The sequence below is a fragment of the Pelobates fuscus genome, chromosome 5, assembly GCF_036172605.1.
Source record: "Pelobates fuscus isolate aPelFus1 chromosome 5, aPelFus1.pri, whole genome shotgun sequence".
In the NCBI taxonomy this organism is placed as follows: domain Eukaryota; kingdom Metazoa; phylum Chordata; class Amphibia; order Anura; family Pelobatidae; genus Pelobates; species Pelobates fuscus.
The window spans coordinates 72859519-72878211 of NC_086321.1; the positions used below are offsets into that span (position 1 = coordinate 72859519).

General features: G+C 39.5%; 1 protein-coding gene across 2 annotated transcripts in view; it reads left to right on the top strand.

Moving 5' to 3' along the window:
* WDR70 (WD repeat domain 70) overlaps positions 1-18693 on the top strand; it is a 276550-nt gene that overhangs the window by 187197 nt on the left and 70660 nt on the right. For both annotated transcript variants that reach the window (XM_063456857.1, XM_063456856.1), the window contains exon 11: positions 9576-9675. In XM_063456857.1, coding sequence (XP_063312927.1) covers positions 9576-9675 — 100 coding nt within the window. The remainder of the gene's footprint in view (positions 1-9575; positions 9676-18693) is intronic.

Sequence of the window (18693 nt, forward strand, 5' to 3'; positions counted from 1 at the left end):
TCATTACTCAACGACCCAATACATGTTGCCCAAATACAGGAGACGCTCAATAACTACTTTGAAGAGAACAGCACACCTTCGGTTTCACCCACAGTAATCTGGGAGGCCCATAAAGCCGTTGTACGGGGACACATAATTGCCCTTGCATCCAGGCACAAGAAAGCGAGGGAGGCCCAAATTACTTCTCTCACGGAGGACATTAGATGCTTAGAAAATGCTCACAAAAGGCACATGACCTTAGATACATATAAAGAACTCATAGACAAGCGCTCTACCCTCCAAACACTTCTGAACACGAAAATTCAACGGTCGCTCCTATATACTAGACACAAGTACTACACCCAAAGCGGAAAATGCGGCCGCATGTTGGCCAGGGCGATACAAAAAGAGAGGCAGCTAACGTACATAACCCACATAAAAAAATCCTCAGGGACAATAACCCACTTACTGCCAGACATAATGAGAGAATTCCACTCCTATTACTCAAACCTATATAACCTAAGATCCCAACCACCAGATCCGGAAGCCATCCAAAATTTCCTCGCAAAAAGACTAACCCAGACAATCCCTCCAAACGCTAGGCAAATACTAGACTCTCCACTCACATCAGAAGAAGTCTCCATGATTATAAGACAACTACCACTAGGAAAGAGTCCCGGGCCAGATGGCTTTACAGCCAAATACTTCAAAACTTTCTCCAAGACCTTGAACAAACCGTTCCTAGCGGCGTTCAATTCCTTAAACCATGGGCACACTCTGCCTCGAGAAACACTAGAAGCGCATATTACACTTATCCCCAAACCAGGCAAGGACCTAACGGAATGTGGCAGCTACAGGCCCATTTCACTAATAAATATTGACCTTAAAATTTTTACAAAGATACTAGCTGTCCGCCTCAAACCATACCTGCAGGGACTAGTTCACCCCGACCAAGCTGGGTTCGTGCCAGGGCGAGAAGCCAAAAATAATACCACCAAAGTGTTGAACCTTATATACCATGCACAGACGAAGGGGGACCCGAGCCTTATCCTCACAATCGACGCCGAAAAGGCGTTTGACAGGGTGGACTGGTCTCTGCTAACAGCCACAATGCAGGCCATGGGCTTCGGCCCCAATTGGCTGTCGTGGCTCTCAGCTATTTACTCTAAGCCGGGTGCAAAAATAAGGGTTAATGGCCAACTCTCAGACACAGTCCATATCTCTAATGGCACGAGACAAGGATGTCCTCTGTCCCCCCTGCTTTTCATCCTAACACTAGAACCCTTCCTTCAGGGGATCAGAAACAACCCGAATATCCAGGGCTTACACATAGCCGACCGGGAATACAAAGTTTCTGCCTTTGCAGATGATTTACTATACACGATAAAAAACCCAGAAACCTCACTACCCCACCTGTTGCAAGAGATCGATCTATATGGCCTAGTATCCAACTACAAAATAAATAGTAGCAAGAGTGAGATCCTCCCCTTGAACATTTCAAAGGGGTTGGAGACCAGACTTCAACAGACTTACCCATTCCACTGGCCACAGAATTCCGTAAGATACCTGGGAATACAATTGACGAACTCCTTACACAAAACATACGACCTCAACTTTCCCCCACTATTGGCCAACATTGACAGAGACCTAAGAACCTGGAACAAACCTCAATTCAGCTGGCTCTGCAGAGTACACATCTTGAAAATGGCCATCTTGCCGAAATTCCTTTACATTTTACAAACACTACCCATAAAGATCCCAACTTCATTCTTCAAGACAGTAAAGCACTGCCTCTCCAACTTTCTGTGGGCAGGAAAACACCCAAGGACTCAATACACAAACTTAACGAGACACAAAACACAAGGCGGCATGGGGGCACCAGATGTAGAGACATACCATAGGGCAGTCATCCTATCCCGTATCTACGACTGGACTAACAATTACAACCAGAAACAGTGGGTACAAATAGAAGCAACCAGCCTACAAGTCCACATTCGAACGCTACCATGGCATGCCTCAGGCCTGGAATTAGTACGCCCAAACCACAAAGACCATCCAACATTAATCCCTACACTAAGATACTGGAACAATATTAGGAAATCCGACCATGTTGCCCCGCATCCATCCCCACTGTACCCGATTACAGGAAACCCACACTTCAAACCAGGCATTCCACAGAATGCATACCGAGATTTCGGGAACCAACAGGAGCAACTACTCCTGAAAGACGTACTAAACAGTCAGGGAATGGTCCCTATTTCGGATCTAATCCCCACGCCCACACACACACCAATGCAGGGTTACAAATACACACAACTCATGCACTTCCTACAAACTCAACCTACCCTCACACAAGGTAGCAGACCATTGACAGCATTCGAAGCTAGAACCTTTTTGGGGACTATGACAAAGAAACACATCACCGTGTTCTATAAATGTTTACAGACGGATCTCCACGCTAACCTCCCAGAATTCACAAAATCCTGGGAAAAAGACTTAAAGATCACAATCTCACCTGACGATTGGAGAACCATATTTAAAAATGCCTTTAAGTCCTCTAGCAACACTATAACCCAAGAGAGTAACTATAAGCGCATTTCTAGATGGCACTTCACCCCAACCAGAATATGTAAGTTCTTCCCGAACGCATCCAACCTATGCTGGAGATGCAAAACTGACGCAGGGACCCCGGGCCACATCTGGTGGCTTTGCAATGTAATACAATCATACTGGTGCAAAATAACCACCATAATAACACTTATTACGGGCTACGCAATCCCACAATCTCCTGAGGCTTTACTATTCATGCTCTTCCCCACCCCTCTACCAAAATCAATGCGTACCCTACTCTATCATCTGCTTACCGCAGCAAATAGTCTAATCCCCCTCAAATGGAAGCAAACCAAGCCCCCATCCATCAGGGAATGGATTACCAAAGTGGACACCTTTAGGCAAATGGAGGAGCTCTCACACTCCTTCTCTGGCACTTACGATGTGTTCACATATACCTGGGCACCCTGGGACAAGTATATTAAAGATTCTGAGGGTTCTCCACTCCACGATACTTAACCCTCTTGGGTTTTCTTTGAGCCATTCAGACGAGTACCTAATATATACGTAATCACACCGTTACAAACTGCTTCTAATACCTCACTGAACTACTGTGTATTGTTCTCTAAGCTGACAACAATGTATTTTAGGAATTTGTCAAGCTAGGACTACCCTAAAGTTTGAAACTTCTGCACCACTCGTGCATACTGTAAAGTATTACATGTTATGAGATGTATGACTCCTATATCCTTTTCACATGATGTCAAGTGCAAAATTAAACAATAAAAGTTAAAAAAAAAAAAAAAAAAAAAAAAAAAAAAAACACACACAACATTCTAAATATCCGACAGCGAATTTGGCCTCCCAAGAGAGATCCATGAGCCAAGAGTCTATAGACGTTAATACAATATCTCTTACATGTGTTTTACTGCAACAGAACATCTGCTGGTTTCTAGGAGATGCAACAGTTCTAGGACATTTCTGCCAGCTCAAGTGTAAAATAAAGACCAGCCAGTAAATTTCCAACTCTAAAAAAAAAAAAAAAAAAAAAAAAAAAAAGAAAACTCATATTTGGCAAAAAGTCCTGTAAAAAGTTGAAATACTGGGTTATTCATGTGGTTGGCCAAATAGATTTTTTTATCCTCCATTGCACAGCCTTGGAATTACTGTTGCATTAGATATTCTAAAGCCTGTCTCTTTCAGTAATGTTTTTAAGACGGTTGACCCTAATAACGAATATTAAATATTAGACTGAGAAAAATGCTTTTCTTATTTTTTGGAAATCGGAAAAGATACCTCGAGCAATCCATTTCTTTATTTGAAAAAGGAAAACCCCTACTGAAACCTCACCTTGTGGTATTCTAGAAACGTCCCGATAGAGTTGATTTAATGTATTTTTCTTCAATTCCTGACCTGTTGTTTATACTATATGACCATTATTTACCAAGTTGTAATTAAGATGTCAATATTTCCTGCATAGTTTCTTGAAGGTTTCCCACCTGCGTTGACCTGTCCAAATTCCTAACAAAAGAAGGTTTTTGTAGGAGACATTACAATTTTCAGTCTTATTCAAGTCATGTTTTATGGCATAAGTGTATATATTAGAATTAAGACATGTAGCACTTAAAAGGGTTAATTTAGACTGAACATATTTTTGGCATAAGCAAAGATAAAGGGGTAAAAAAACTTGGAGGGGTAAAATTGAGTTCTCCTTCATAATACAATATTTGAAGGCAAACACCTGCAAAAAACAGATTTTCCCACCAGCAGACTCAAAGATTTTGAAGGATGAAGACCGTTGAAATGGATCTGTAAAAATCCCAAAATGCAAGTTATTGTTCCACGTTTCAGCTTCATAAGCTGACATTGGTACTTGAGAACCTCTGATTGCTGCCAAATGTATGATGTAAATATGTACGTCAGTGGTTTCTTTCTTAAAAGTATACTATTATTTAAAAAAAAAAGCAATGCAGACTCCTGCATTCAAATGAACACTTTGGTAAAAAACAAAAAAAACTGTTACTAAAAGACAAAAAGTGGCACTTTTGTCAAATGTTTGTTCCATGGTAATTTCCATCTTTCCCGTTAAGTAGCCATAGATATTATTATTATATTGAGTTTTTAAAGGATAGACTCTTCCGATACCTTATTTAAATATAGAACAGATTGAGTGTAAATATATATTTTTTAAAATGGACAAAGTAAAAAAATAAAATCACATCTAACACAGCTAAAGCAAAATACCTCAAAATAAATTCATGTATTAGTCCTGAGTGTGAAAAGCCTCAAGTCTAGTATTTAAAAAAAATAAAAATAAAAATTGGGGGGGGGGGGGGGGGGGAGTTGTAGGATAAATATTTCCAAAAGTGAATTTTTCAAAATTTATTATTATAGCAGTTTTAGGGCACTGTTCAATTATTTGTTGTTTAGGAGGTAAATCATTTTATGTACCACATATTCCTGGCTTCAACTCATACAGCTTCCATGAAAAAATGTTCGAGTTTAACAGCAATGTGTGTTCTTATTCAATCACACATAGGAAGCTGCTACAGGCTATAGCAGGCAATTAACAGAGCAGAAGATAAAACATTCTAAATTAAAAGCACTAAGCAACAATAGAAGTTAAACATTTTTTTTGATCAGGAAGTGGTAGGGAGACCGTGTGAGTTATTACCAGGAGAGGTGTGGCTAGGACTGCATTAGCAGTAACGGAATATGAGAACAGGTTAAAGTTTAGAGAAACCTCAGTAGCTTGCACCTTGGTTAGTGAGCAAATACATTTTTGAGACCTGAGCAGGGACTAACGGAAGAGCACGCTATTGAGGTTTCTCTGAACTTTTGCTCTCAGAGTTCTTGTATTTCCTGTTTTTGTTAGACTGCATGAACAAAACCATTTAACTTTGTTGAACAGTTAGACTATATTGGCATGATCTATACATTAAACCCACTTAATTAAGCGTAAGATCTTTTGGTGCTTATAAAATGTTCCATATGTTTATGGGACAATCTATGTCAAGACTCTAAAATGTAATAGTACTTGCCAAATCCAAAAATGCTACATTAAATTGCATATGTGCAGAAATTAGTCCCCCAGGGTATGTTTTTATCATATTTTGACACCAAGCTATTTGATATTGTTTCATTAGATTTTTTGGGTTGACTATTCCTTCACAGGTTTCTGATAAATTTCGAGGTATATTTGCTAGCCAAAATGCTTTTCAGTGGGCAGACCCGCCCTCTTTCTGTGTGGGCCCGCCCCTTGTGATGCAGTGGCATCATTGGCAACACACCGTCATGGCCCTGCCCACCCTATCCCGATTATACAGGAGTGAATGCTGGGAGGTATAAATGCTGAGCGGTATAAACAAAACTTTGCACACTAACCCTAACAATACACTTGCTTTCAGGCGATCAGGCAGTCTGAAAACTTAAATTACTATTGCTGTTCTGCCTCACTGCAGAAGCAGCCAGTGATAACCGACTGATAGCTAGTCCTAGCATACACTGCTTCTGTTGGCTATCCTGGGCCTTTGGCAGCCATATTGGGCTGTTACTGGAAAGCTTCAGTGCTGAGGCTTCTAGTAATAGCACTGTGCATGTGGCAATCGTAGTGTATACAGGTTTAATAGGAGGACGCCTTGCTGGCTACCAGTGATAGGCATGTGATCTTGGAATGACTGTTCCAGCGATCTCTTGGCTTTGGGGCCCTCTACATTATTATTATTGTTGCCATTTATATAGCGCCAACAGATTCCGTAGTGCTTTACAATATTATGATTTAACTATAAATAGGACAATTACAAGAAAACTTACAGGAACGATAGGTTGAAGAGGACCCTGCTCATACGAACTTACAGTCTAGAGTTGGCTAATTCTATGGTGTCTTACTAGTAATGCATCAATAAATAACTGGGTCTTGCAGACCACAGCAAGACACACACTACAGGGACACTCCATATGGTAGCATACAGGTTGTGTTGGCCATTACAAAGTTTCAAACAGGTTGCAGCTTATCCAATACTACGGCCTTTCACAAAGGGGTTAAATAGACACTATAACCAAAAAATAAAATGTATTGATTAAAAAAAAATTATATATATATTTATGTTAGGAGTTTTATCATGTTTGGTCTCACCATAATTGTTTTGGTACCTGACTGGCTGTCCACATTCGACTGTTGAAACCAAAAGTTGTTTTATTTTTTATTTTATTTTTTTATGGAAAAACCTTTTCAGCTACTCAAAAAAAAAAGCAAATCTGGCTACTTCAGAACTTGCATTTTCATTCAACTTCAGTTTGGTTAGCTGTTATAACTAGTTGGATTTCTGTGTCCGCAAACTCCCAAATTGCAATTGATCATTCATTTGATTTTACTTCCCCTAATACAGGGGTTCTCAACCCAGTTCTCATGACCCCCTACCAGTCCAGGATTTGGGGATTACCTGGGTGTGTCTAAGGTGTTTTCTTTTTCTTTTTCTAAACACCTTAGACACACCCAGGTAATCCCTAAACCCTGGACTGGTAGGGGGTCCTTGAGGACAAGGTTGAGAACCCCTGCCCTAATACAAGTGGATTTGCATCCATTACCTTCATTAGAATTAGAATGCAGTGGCAATTTGGCTGAAGGTTCTTTTTAATTAATCTCAGTGCAGCAATGAGATCCATTTCAAAATAGATGGGACCCATTTGCCTTAGTGCAGTTTCAATTCAGTCCATAGTGTAAAAATGTGAACCACAGGAATTGTATCAGCTAAGTTGATATTTTATGTGTATATTACCAGTTAACATTGAGTATGCCTTCTACTTGAGACTCCAATGATCATACAGAAGTTGAATTTGCTATCTAGAAGCTGGACTGGGGATTGCCACAAGTTATTGGCAAACTGTTCCAAATTAGTTTTACAGAAAACCAGGGTTCTGCACCCTTAGACTCCTTGCATCATACCCGCTACAACACCACAATGAGCTGCAGTGGTTATGGTACTTAGCGTGTCCCTTTAATTATTGCCCATGCTTGTAGCAACGCCTTATTACATTAAATGACCCACAAAATAAAAAGATTAAATACAAAGATGTGCGAGGTTTTGTTTTTACATTTTTGGTTTTATGTAAACTTCTATCCAAAATGGTTTGCGTCAGATGAGGCACGTGAACAATGCTAGTACAGACCATTGTTTTTAATTTATTGCTTGGTGCTCGAGACCATCTATTTTCATTAGACATTGTTACATGGCCCCATTAGTGGCCTCTCTTCCACTTGTCACAGCAGTCTGGTGTTCTTCTGGCGATCTCACACAATCCCATAACTTTTTTTCCTTTTCTTAATTCTCAGAGTTCTTGGAACACACATCTGAAAACCTATTGTTACTGTTTCTACAGCCAGAAAGATGCACGTACATTTAGAAAGAGCTCACGCACATCTAGGCTCTATATCTCCATTAGTTACTTTTCATTCAATAAAAGATTTATTATGTTTTGGATTGTTTTTCTTCACTTTTTCCTTTTGTTACTTTTGCAGTGATGTAGGAAGAAAACAGTACAGTTGTTTTTGGTTTGGGATTTTGGTTTTATTTTTTATTTTTGTCTTGTTTTTTATTTTTAAAGCACACACAGGTTTATAATACAGGGCTAGGGAATGTGCTCTCTAAATAAGGTAATAATTTGAGCAGTGACTCATAATACGTTATGATTAAGCTTCCAGTAGTAGATTTAAAATGAGTCCAGTTTTATCATATTTCATTGCCTATCAAAGTTGTCACGTGTGCAGCTTTTAAACATATTTTTTTTAATACATTTTAATTCGTAGGTAACATAGACTCTAGAGACAAGTAAGTAATAAGTAGTATACCTTCTCGCTATTAGGTTCTGGCTTTATATGCTAGATTGTTTTTTTTTGTTTTGTTTTTTTTTTACTTGTGAGCCTGTGCTGTTTAGTTGCTAGTAGCCCCTTGTCTGTTTTCCTGTGTCCAGGAATGGTTCTAGTAATAAAAAATTCTGCATTACTGAAAGCATGACTTACACACGTTCAACTAAACTCTCATTAACTAAAAATACCTCTACATACAGGACAGTTCCATTTTAGGACCTTGGTTTTTCTTATATCACCTGGTTCATTTTTAGAATTTATTAATATGGAATCTTACATTGAGGAACAAACACCTCATGTCTCTTAGGCATATGAAGTCTCTCCTGCCAAATGGTAACCCTAAAGTAAGATCTATAGCATATGCCAGCTATGCATTGCATATCTCTATTGCTTTCAAAAGTGAAACTCTCCCCAGATGGAATAATGAAGACTGCAGATATGATAAATCCACACCAAGTAGGGGAGATGTATTCCATTACTACAAAATGCAACGCAGAGAACTGACATGCTGAACTACATTATTATACCTCAGTCATGTAAAAAAATTGTACTCCGTGTTCCCAAACAGCTTTTTGTCTAATAGTCATCGACGTTAAAGACAAGGTTTAAAGGACATTTCACTGCTCAATTAAAAATTAAATTAAACATCACTATTTATAATATATATCCTAAATGAAAATATGTACGCAATTAATTATGCATGTTCTCATTAGTAGTATCTCTAAAAACAGCATCTCTTGTCTGCAGCCTTTGCAAGCCCTCTCCTTTCAATCCCGCCCAGACTTTCTGTAGCTGCCCAATCACAGACTCTCAATGAGAAGTCTTTGCAAGGCAGTTACTCTGGGCAATTGCTGCCTCTTGAGTTTAGCTCCGCTGAGCTCACCAAACCAGGAAGTAACAGGACCAGTAGTCTGACAGCCTGGGGGTTGTAATGAGGTTAATTTATTAAAGTGACAATTTCTACTGAAATCTGCACTTTTTGTAAAATAAAAAAAACACTTTACACACAAAGCTTTTCAGCAAGTTAAAGTGCTTTACCTGTCCAGAGTGTCCCTTTAAGTCGGATACATTTTCCAAAGAGCTGTTCATTTGTTTTAATAATTACGCAAAATGTTAATTATGGATTCCTGATTTAAGATAGACAGCAGATTATCATATTTATATATGTGTTTCTTTTCAGGTTCACACAAAATATCACTGCAGACAAGCACATGTTCCGGGTACAGACACTTCATGCGTGACCTTTTCCTATGGTGGACAGATCCTTGCCACTCGAGGAGGTGAGAACATAATACATAGAATTTGAAGAAGCAAATAGTGCCACCTTTCCTGGAAAGAAGCAAAAGTGTTTTATTGGCATTTTAAGTCAATACACTTCACCAAATAGCAACTTGCACCTAGAGTTCTGCTGCTGAATTCCTTTCTAGATCTGCTGAAACACTCAGATGGCACTAATGACAACAAGCAGAGTCTTCAATTTGGCAATCTAAAACAGATTATAATCCTGCAATGTTCCATACATGTTACATATGAGTGATCGGTGATACATCCAGATCCTCACCCCTTCCTATTATGCCTACTTCTCTCCATTCCTGCTAAGAAGTAAAGGAAGAACAGTGTTGTCTCCACAGTATCAAATGATGATATAAAAGCAACCCAGTTGCCACGGGAACAAGCCAGTTTACCAGAACTGTCTTTTTATGACAGGTCAAATTTATTTGGTAAAATTGGGATCATCAGTGGACCTCTGTATGTATATTTTTAATACAATAGTTAAAATCCTCTATCCTTTTTTTTTTCTAATTCTTTATTTTTGTTTGACAATAAACATATGACAATGCAGGATGTTCCGGTTTAAGCATAAACAGTGTTCAAGTGTAGAAAGCATTAATACAGCGGGGGCATAAACTTTGCAGGTGTGGTAAACACAAGGCTAACAAAACACACTTAGTAAGCAATACCCTTCACTGGGGGCACGGACATCATATATGTGCTGTCAATTTTTGTTGTTAATACATAATGACGCGGTCGCAGGTGGCCAGGTGGAAAATAGGTTTCCGTGGGCATCCGGTAGTGCCTACCCTGAAGCATTGTAAGGGTCTTACAGTAGGAATTGGTTATTAAGTAACTTTCAGTGATGCGGTGGAGCAGCTGGCAATGTTAGGAGAGGAAAATAGAATGATTAAAAACAAACAGTGTACATTCACCTGTGTGTAGATAGCAAACACACTTAATGGGTATTGGGTGAAACACACACACAAATTACCCTTAAATTAACTGTATTGTAGACAAAGGATTCCTCTTATATCCTCAAGGCAATAACAACAAAGTACCAAAGAAATGGCAATCTACAATACAGAAATAATAGAGAAGGACATAGCGCAATACTGTTGCAAACTAATAAAATTGTGGTTTAAATGATTGCACTCACAAAAGGCAGTTTGATTGAAGGCACATCAAATATACTGCTCTGACGAGTTCAGGACTTGTAGACCATCAGAATCATGCATAAGAGGGAAGAAATAAAAAATATAGTGCAGAGTATCCGAGTAAAAAAAGACACAATTTATTCACAAACGCACTTACAGAATTGCAGTGTCAAATAGGCACATCAAGGTTTCAGATGAGATGGTACATCCCAGTGGAGAAATCCAAAGGAGCAGAAAAACCAGGTGCATAAATAAAATCAACAATATAATAAAAATTAAAAAAACTCTAGCACTAAAGGAAAAGCCCTACGCGTTTCGTTCATAGAATGAACTTCCTCAGGGGCATCAGATATGAAGTCCTCCAAATGCAGGCATGAAAAACAAGTCCAGGGACCTTCCTTTTAAATCCGTCCGGTTTGGCGCGAAACAGCCGACTCCGCCGCTTACTTCCGGGTTCGGACTACTTCCGGTTGCGTCATGCGTTCCGGAAATGCTGTCCAAGCCTCGGTTTCGTTCCGTTAGTCAGTTCGGAGTTAGGACAAAGGGAAAGTCCCGTTATACTTGGGCATTTAAACCCACAAGTCCATAATGAAAGAAACATATGTATTAGATAGAATAGCAGCATATCAGATTATACCAGGAACATTAGATAATGCAATTACAAAACTGATACTAATGTAAAAAACCATTGTGGAACCCATAATTGGTGTAAAAAACCTTTGGGGGAAAAAGTGAAAATAATAATAAAGTATAATAAAGTATCTAAATAAAAATAATAAAATATATATAAAAATTAAGCCTAATCTGTTCAATTTATAAAATTTAAACAGACCAAACCCAACGATATATAAAAAATTAACAACAGATGAGTAATAAATAAAAGTGAAAAAATAAATAAAAATAAAAATAAGAAAAATTGAACAAATAAACAATTACAGAAAGCAAATCAAATCAAAATCGACATTTAAACCCATTGGTTTCATGGTTTTTAATGTATGGATCCAGTAACCCTCACGTTGTCTCAAAAACATCATTAGATCCCCACCTCTTTCGTTCAGAGTTACTTGTTCTATGCCTATGCACTTGAGTGTATTAAAGCTAAAGATGGGACAGCTATTACAGTGTACCGGCACTGAATGAGTCAAAAGACCCTTTTTGATGTTGTTTCTATGTTCCTGCAATCTTATTTTTAATTTTCTCCCAGTTCTTCCCACATATTGCATCCCACAGCCGCAAGTGAGGAGATATATTATATGTGTGGAGGAACAAGATATCTTATTTTTAATCTTAAATTTCATTTGCGTCTGTGTGCTCACGAAATCAAAGACTGTATTAAACAGGTGACCACAACTTACACAATTCCCACATGTAAAGAAACCTCCCTTTTGACTGGTGTGACCCTTCACCGACCGAAAAGTACTGGGGGCAAGGATTTGTTTTAAATTTGTGCCCTTTCTAAAAATAACTTTAGGATCCTTAGGTATCTGTTTCCCCAGAAATTCATCTTCTACTAACAACCCCCAATGTTTCCTTATAATCCTCTGCACATCGAAAGCTCTTCCATTGTACCGAGTATTAAAGGAAAAATCGAAGGCAGGATTTCTAATCATGTCTTTCTTCTTATTTATAAGAAGATCCTTTCGACAGATCTTCCCAACTCTCGCAATTTCTGAGTTTATAAATTCGGGGGAGTACCCCTTCTCTAGGAAGCGTTTCTTCAGAACCTCTGCTTGTACAAAAAAGGAATCTAGATCGCTGCAATTCCTCCGTAATCTAACAAACTGGCTCTTAGGAACCCCTCTAAGCCAGTTCGGATGATGTCCACTTTTGGTATCAATAAAGCTGTTAGAGTCAATATCTTTAAAGAAAGTCTTGGTCTTAACTTTCCGATCCTCAATAAATATTGACAGATCAAGAAAGTCAATACTATGGGCACCAATTTTAGGGGTGAAAACCAATGATAAAGAATTATGGTTGACATGTTCGAAAAAACTATGCAGCTGGTCTATAGGGCCACGCCATATCATCAGGACATCATCGATGTACCGTCTCCAGAGCACCAAGTTTGCACCAAACGGGTTGTTGGACCAGACAGACGATCTTTCCCAGCAGTCCATAAACACGTTGGCATAGCTTGGTGCAAACTTGGTGCCCATTGCAGTGCCCTTGGTCTGAAGAAAAAAATCTCCGTCGAAACTAAAGAAATTGTGCGTGAGAATAAAACGAATAGCCCTCTCCAGAAAATCACAAAAAATTGGATCCAAGTCAGCATCACGGTCAAGATTCTGTCTCACTGCTTCTACACCCAAATCATGGTCTATTACGGTGTAGAGTGAGGTTACATCCAAAGTAGCCCAAACATAATCATCATCCCATTCAATGCCTTCCAGCTCCTGAATGAGATGTTTAGTATCTCTCAGATATGACCTAGCTCCCTGAGCATATTTTTGTAGATGGTAATCGATATACTCAGAGAGCTTAGATGTAAGTGAATCAATGCCGCTTATAATCGGCCTCCCTGGTGGTTTGTCTTTACATTTATGAATTTTCGGGAGAAAATAAAATGTGGGCACTTTGGGAAAATCTGAAAAAATGAAAGAAAAAACAGACTCATCTATAGTACCTGCTATTTTAGCCTCCTGTAGCATACCCTTCAGATCTTGATTAAAGATACAGTTAGGATTACGGTCAAGCTTTTTGTAGGTCGAGTGGTCATTAAGAAGCCGATATGCCTCTGCAACATAATATTGAGTCGACATAATCACCACTCCTCCTCCCTTGTCAGCACTTTTAATTGTAAGCTCATTTCTTTTGCTTAAATTCATCAGGGTCTTGCTTTCTTGTGGGGTAAGATTCTTATGTCTGTCTTTCCTGGCTTTATCTTTTCCAAGTTTATCAAAGTCTCTAACAATCATTTTGTTAAAGGCCTCGATTTGACTTCCTCGTTCATTGGGACAGAATTTCGATTTGGGCTTAAATTTCTGTATTCCCAAATCTTTATTAGAGTTGAGAGGGGTATTGAGAAATCCTTCACTAGTTTTTTTGATGAAAAATCTCTTAATAGAGATGTGCAGAGGATTATAAGGAAACATTGGGGGTTGTTAGTAGAAGATGAATTTCTGGGGAAACAGATACCTAAGGATCCTAAAGTTATTTTTAGAAAGGGCACAAATTTAAAACAAATCCTTGCCCCCAGTACTTTTCGGTCGGTGAAGGGTCACACCAGTCAAAAGGGAGGTTTCTTTACATGTGGGAATTGTGTAAGTTGTGGTCACCTGTTTAATACAGTCTTTGATTTCGTGAGCACACAGACGCAAATGAAATTTAAGATTAAAAATAAGATATCTTGTTCCTCCACACATATAATATATCTCCTCACTTGCGGCTGTGGGATGCAATATGTGGGAAGAACTGGGAGAAAATTAAAAATAAGATTGCAGGAACATAGAAACAACATCAAAAAGGGTCTTTTGACTCATTCAGTGCCGGTACACTGTAATAGCTGTCCCATCTTTAGCTTTAATACACTCAAGTGCATAGGCATAGAACAAGTAACTCTGAACGAAAGAGGTGGGGATCTAATGATGTTTTTGAGACAACGTGAGGGTTACTGGATCCATACATTAAAAACCATGAAACCAATGGGTTTAAATGTCGATTTTGATTTGATTTGCTTTCTGTAATTGTTTATTTGTTCAATTTTTCTTATTTTTATTTTTATTTATTTTTTCACTTTTATTTATTACTCATCTGTTGTTAATTTTTTATATATCGTTGGGTTTGGTCTGTTTAAATTTTATAAATTGAACAGATTAGGCTTAATTTTTATATATATTTTATTATTTTTATTTAGATACTTTATTATACTTTATTATTATTTTCACTTTTTCCCCCAAAGGTTTTTTACACCAATTATGGGTTCCACAATGGTTTTTTACATTAGTATCAGTTTTGTAATTGCATTATCTAATGTTCCTGGTATAATCTGATATGCTGCTATTCTATCTAATACATATGTTTCTTTCATTATGGACTTGTGGGTTTAAATGCCCAAGTATAACGGGACTTTCCCTTTGTCCTAACTCCGAACTGACTAACGGAACGAAACCGAGGCTTGGACAGCATTTCCGGAACGCATGACGCAACCGGAAGTAGTCCGAACCCGGAAGTAAGCGGCGGAGTCGGCTGTTTCGCGCCAAACCGGACGGATTTAAAAGGAAGGTCCCTGGACTTGTTTTTCATGCCTGCATTTGGAGGACTTCATATCTGATGCCCCTGAGGAAGTTCATTCTATGAACGAAACGCGTAGGGCTTTTCCTTTAGTGCTAGAGTTTTTTTAATTTTTATTATATTGTTGATTTTATTTATGCACCTGGTTTTTCTGCTCCTTTGGATTTCTCCACTGGGATGTACCATCTCATCTGAAACCTTGATGTGCCTATTTGACACTGCAATTCTGTAAGTGCGTTTGTGAATAAATTGTGTCTTTTTTTACTCGGATACTCTGCACTATATTTTTTATTTCTTCCCTCTTATGCATGATTCTGATGGTCTACAAGTCCTGAACTCGTCAGAGCAGTATATTTGATGTGCCTTCAATCAAACTGCCTTTTGTGAGTGCAATCATTTAAACCACAATTTTATTAGTTTGCAACAGTATTGCGCTATGTCCTTCTCTATTATTTCTGTATTGTAGATTGCCATTTCTTTGGTACTTTAATGTTAGGAGAGGGTATTGGAACCGTGCAATTGATCATATTCCGGTATATCATCCTTACTATGGTAAGTATGGCTGACTCCTGCTGTTTATACCCGATTCAGCTTAGTTTCCCCAGGACAACCCTTAGCTTTATTTTCCCCCAGGACAACCGATCTAGGGGGGGATGTATTTTTAACCAGTGTTGTGCTATGGCCGGCCTAGCTGCCAGTGTTATTTTGTTGAGTAGTTTTAAGTCATGTTTGGGCCAGTCATCTATTGGCCTGCCCAGGAGGTATATCCACGGGTCCAGGGCAGGTGCCCTCTGGAAAACCTGACGCAGTATGTCTCTAACGTCTTCCCAGAATGTTTGAATGTTGGGGCACTCCCACCACATGTGAATGTATGTGCCTCTAAGGCCACAGTTCCTCCAACAAAGATCAGTAGGTGTCTTTTGCATGCGATGGAGTTGTATTGGGGTGGTGTACCATCTGAAGAGGGTCTTAAAGGACTGTTCCTGTATAGAGACGCATATGGAGATGTCGCTTCCCAGATATCCTGCCACCCAACACCCTCCAATACCTCACCCAGGTACCTCTCCCAATGGTCCGTGTATGTCAGGCTACCCCATTCTGTGGTTTCTGAGCATAAAGCAGTGTGATAAGGCTTCTACGGGATTGCTCTCTGAGACATATATGTTTTCGAAAAAGGTGGGGGCTGTGAGTGCGGCCGTTTTTATGTGCGGTTGCCTAGCATACTCTGCGATCTGGAGATACCTGAAGAAATCAGCCGGGGGTTAAGTGGTGTCCCTGCCGCCTGGTGTCAAAGGGGATGACTGATCCCTCTACGTATAGTTGGCAAGCTCTCTGTAAGCCTGTATGCTCAATGTTTCTGAAAGCTCGTGCCACCATACCAGGCGTGAAGGCCATGTTTCTAAGATAGGGCATTAGGGGAGAGGGGAAGGATGACAGTCGGTATTTTTGAGCTGCTTTATCCCAAATGTGAATGGAGTTTGTGATTGCAGGGCAATTCGTCCGTAGTATGGGTCTAAGGTCCTTTGGTAAGCAGATGAAGTTTTGTGGGAGGTCTGCTCCCATTAGAAGAGATTCCAGTTCTACCCATTTTCTCATTTCCATTGGGGAGTGCCACATCACTATCTGGACCAGCTGGGCTGCCAGGTAGTAATTATGTAAATTGGGTAGGCCTAGGCCGCCCATTCGTTTTGGGCGGTATAGTATGTGTCTCGATACCCGGTGTCTTTTATTTTGCCAAATGAAATAGCCTATGGCTTTTTGGAGGTGTGCTTGGTCTGCTTTTGTAAGTGGGAGGGGAATAGAAAAAGGATTCTTGGGAGGACATTCATCTTAATTGAATGAATTCAGCCCATCCAAGATATGGGCTTATCGAAAATCCTCTATCTTTAAAGATACATTAGAAGCACCCAGATCACTTCATCTCCATTATAGCCTTTAGATGAAAACATTGCCGTTCTGTAGGAATGGCAATGTTTTCATTGCAGGGTTAGTCTGGATCCCAAACTAAAAACTAGAACTGTAATACTCCTTCACCTATCAAGACTTGGTCCATATCTCACATGCACTGCCAAAGAGTTAATGGGTTACTCCAACCAAAAAACAGTGTTTTCATAAACCACAGGTTTTGTTTAGACTAGATTTTCTTTCTGTGATGGTTCCCCCAACTAAAAAAAAATAAAGAAAAGAGCAGCCACTAGAGGCACCTACTCTGGAATAGGGGAAAAAACTCCACTATTTCTATCAGATGGTCTCAGAGAGGTGTTTTGCACCGCATGCGTTAGATTGGCTGAGATAATCGTTTTCGATGACCTTGGACAAGTGGCGGATTGGAACACAGGAGACCATCGCGGCAAGGGAGAAAAGGTAAGTAAAAATCACCTTTTTAACCCTGGCAGATTAAATACACATGTGTATACCTAACTCTGTAGTATGCCTTTAAGCTTCTGGGGGAGGGGGTGAGTACTCTTAAGAGGATGAGAATTAATATTGAATGAAATCCGGCACAAAATTCTAATTTCTGTGACTTTTCTTTTTTTTATAATGTGTTTTGACTGCAAATTGATGATTCAATTGTACACTGTCCAAAAGCCAAGCAGTAAGGTAGCATAGATCCAAGCTAGAGTACTTCCTTGGATAGCTCCCAGCGAACACAGATGTGCTTTGTGTTTTACAAAAACACACCTGCCAAATGTGTAGATTAAAATAGTACATGACTTGACTCTTTCAATACCAAAAGAGCCCAAGGTGAACAGGGAATTAATGTTTTTCTTTGTTGAATGGATTAACATGAAAGATCTACTTTTACCCAGGAGAGGGTATTTGACAGAATATAGGTGCATGTGATATAAGGGCGTACGATGCAATACCTGGGTCAGCAATGACAGATGTTTTATCCATGTACGTGTATTTTAGGCTTTGTACCAAAACTGTTCCATAAGGAACTAGATTCAAAAAAATAATCTATACTGCTACATTGTTGGTCATGTTAAGTGTTTCAAATGTTGTCTAGTTGCTCTAGTGCTTAAAGGATCACTATAGTGTCAGGAAAACACAATTGTTTTCCTGACACTATAGCATCCTTAGGACCCCCGCCCTCCCCCCCATGCTCAGGTTCCCCGCTCCCTTGGCTCTGAAGGGGTTAAAACCCCTTCAGCCACGTACCTTTCTCCAGTGCCAGGCTCACTCAGCACTGGTGACCTCTCCTCCCCTGCTGACGTCAGCTCCCGAGTGGAGCGGAATGCGCATGCACAGCAAGAGCCCCGGGCGCTTTCAAACTGTCCATAGGAAAACATTTCTCAATGCTTTCCTATTGACGTTCTGCATGCTGGATGCGAATTTCGCATCCGGCGTCGCAGAAGCGCCTCTAGCGGCTGTCAGGAAGACAGCCACTAGAGGTTGGATTAACTCTGCAATGTAAACATAGCAGTTTCTCTTTAACTGCTCTGTTTACATCTGAAGGGTTAAAAGCTGGGGGACCTGGCACCCAGACCACTTAATTAAGCTGAAGTGGTCTGGGTGACTATAGTGTCCCTTTAAAAATTAAACAAATGACGAGACCTTCAGGATTAATTCTTCTGTCTGTCTATCTAAAAACTAGACACTCTGTGATTTCTATATTGTGTGTGTGTTTAACCTGGC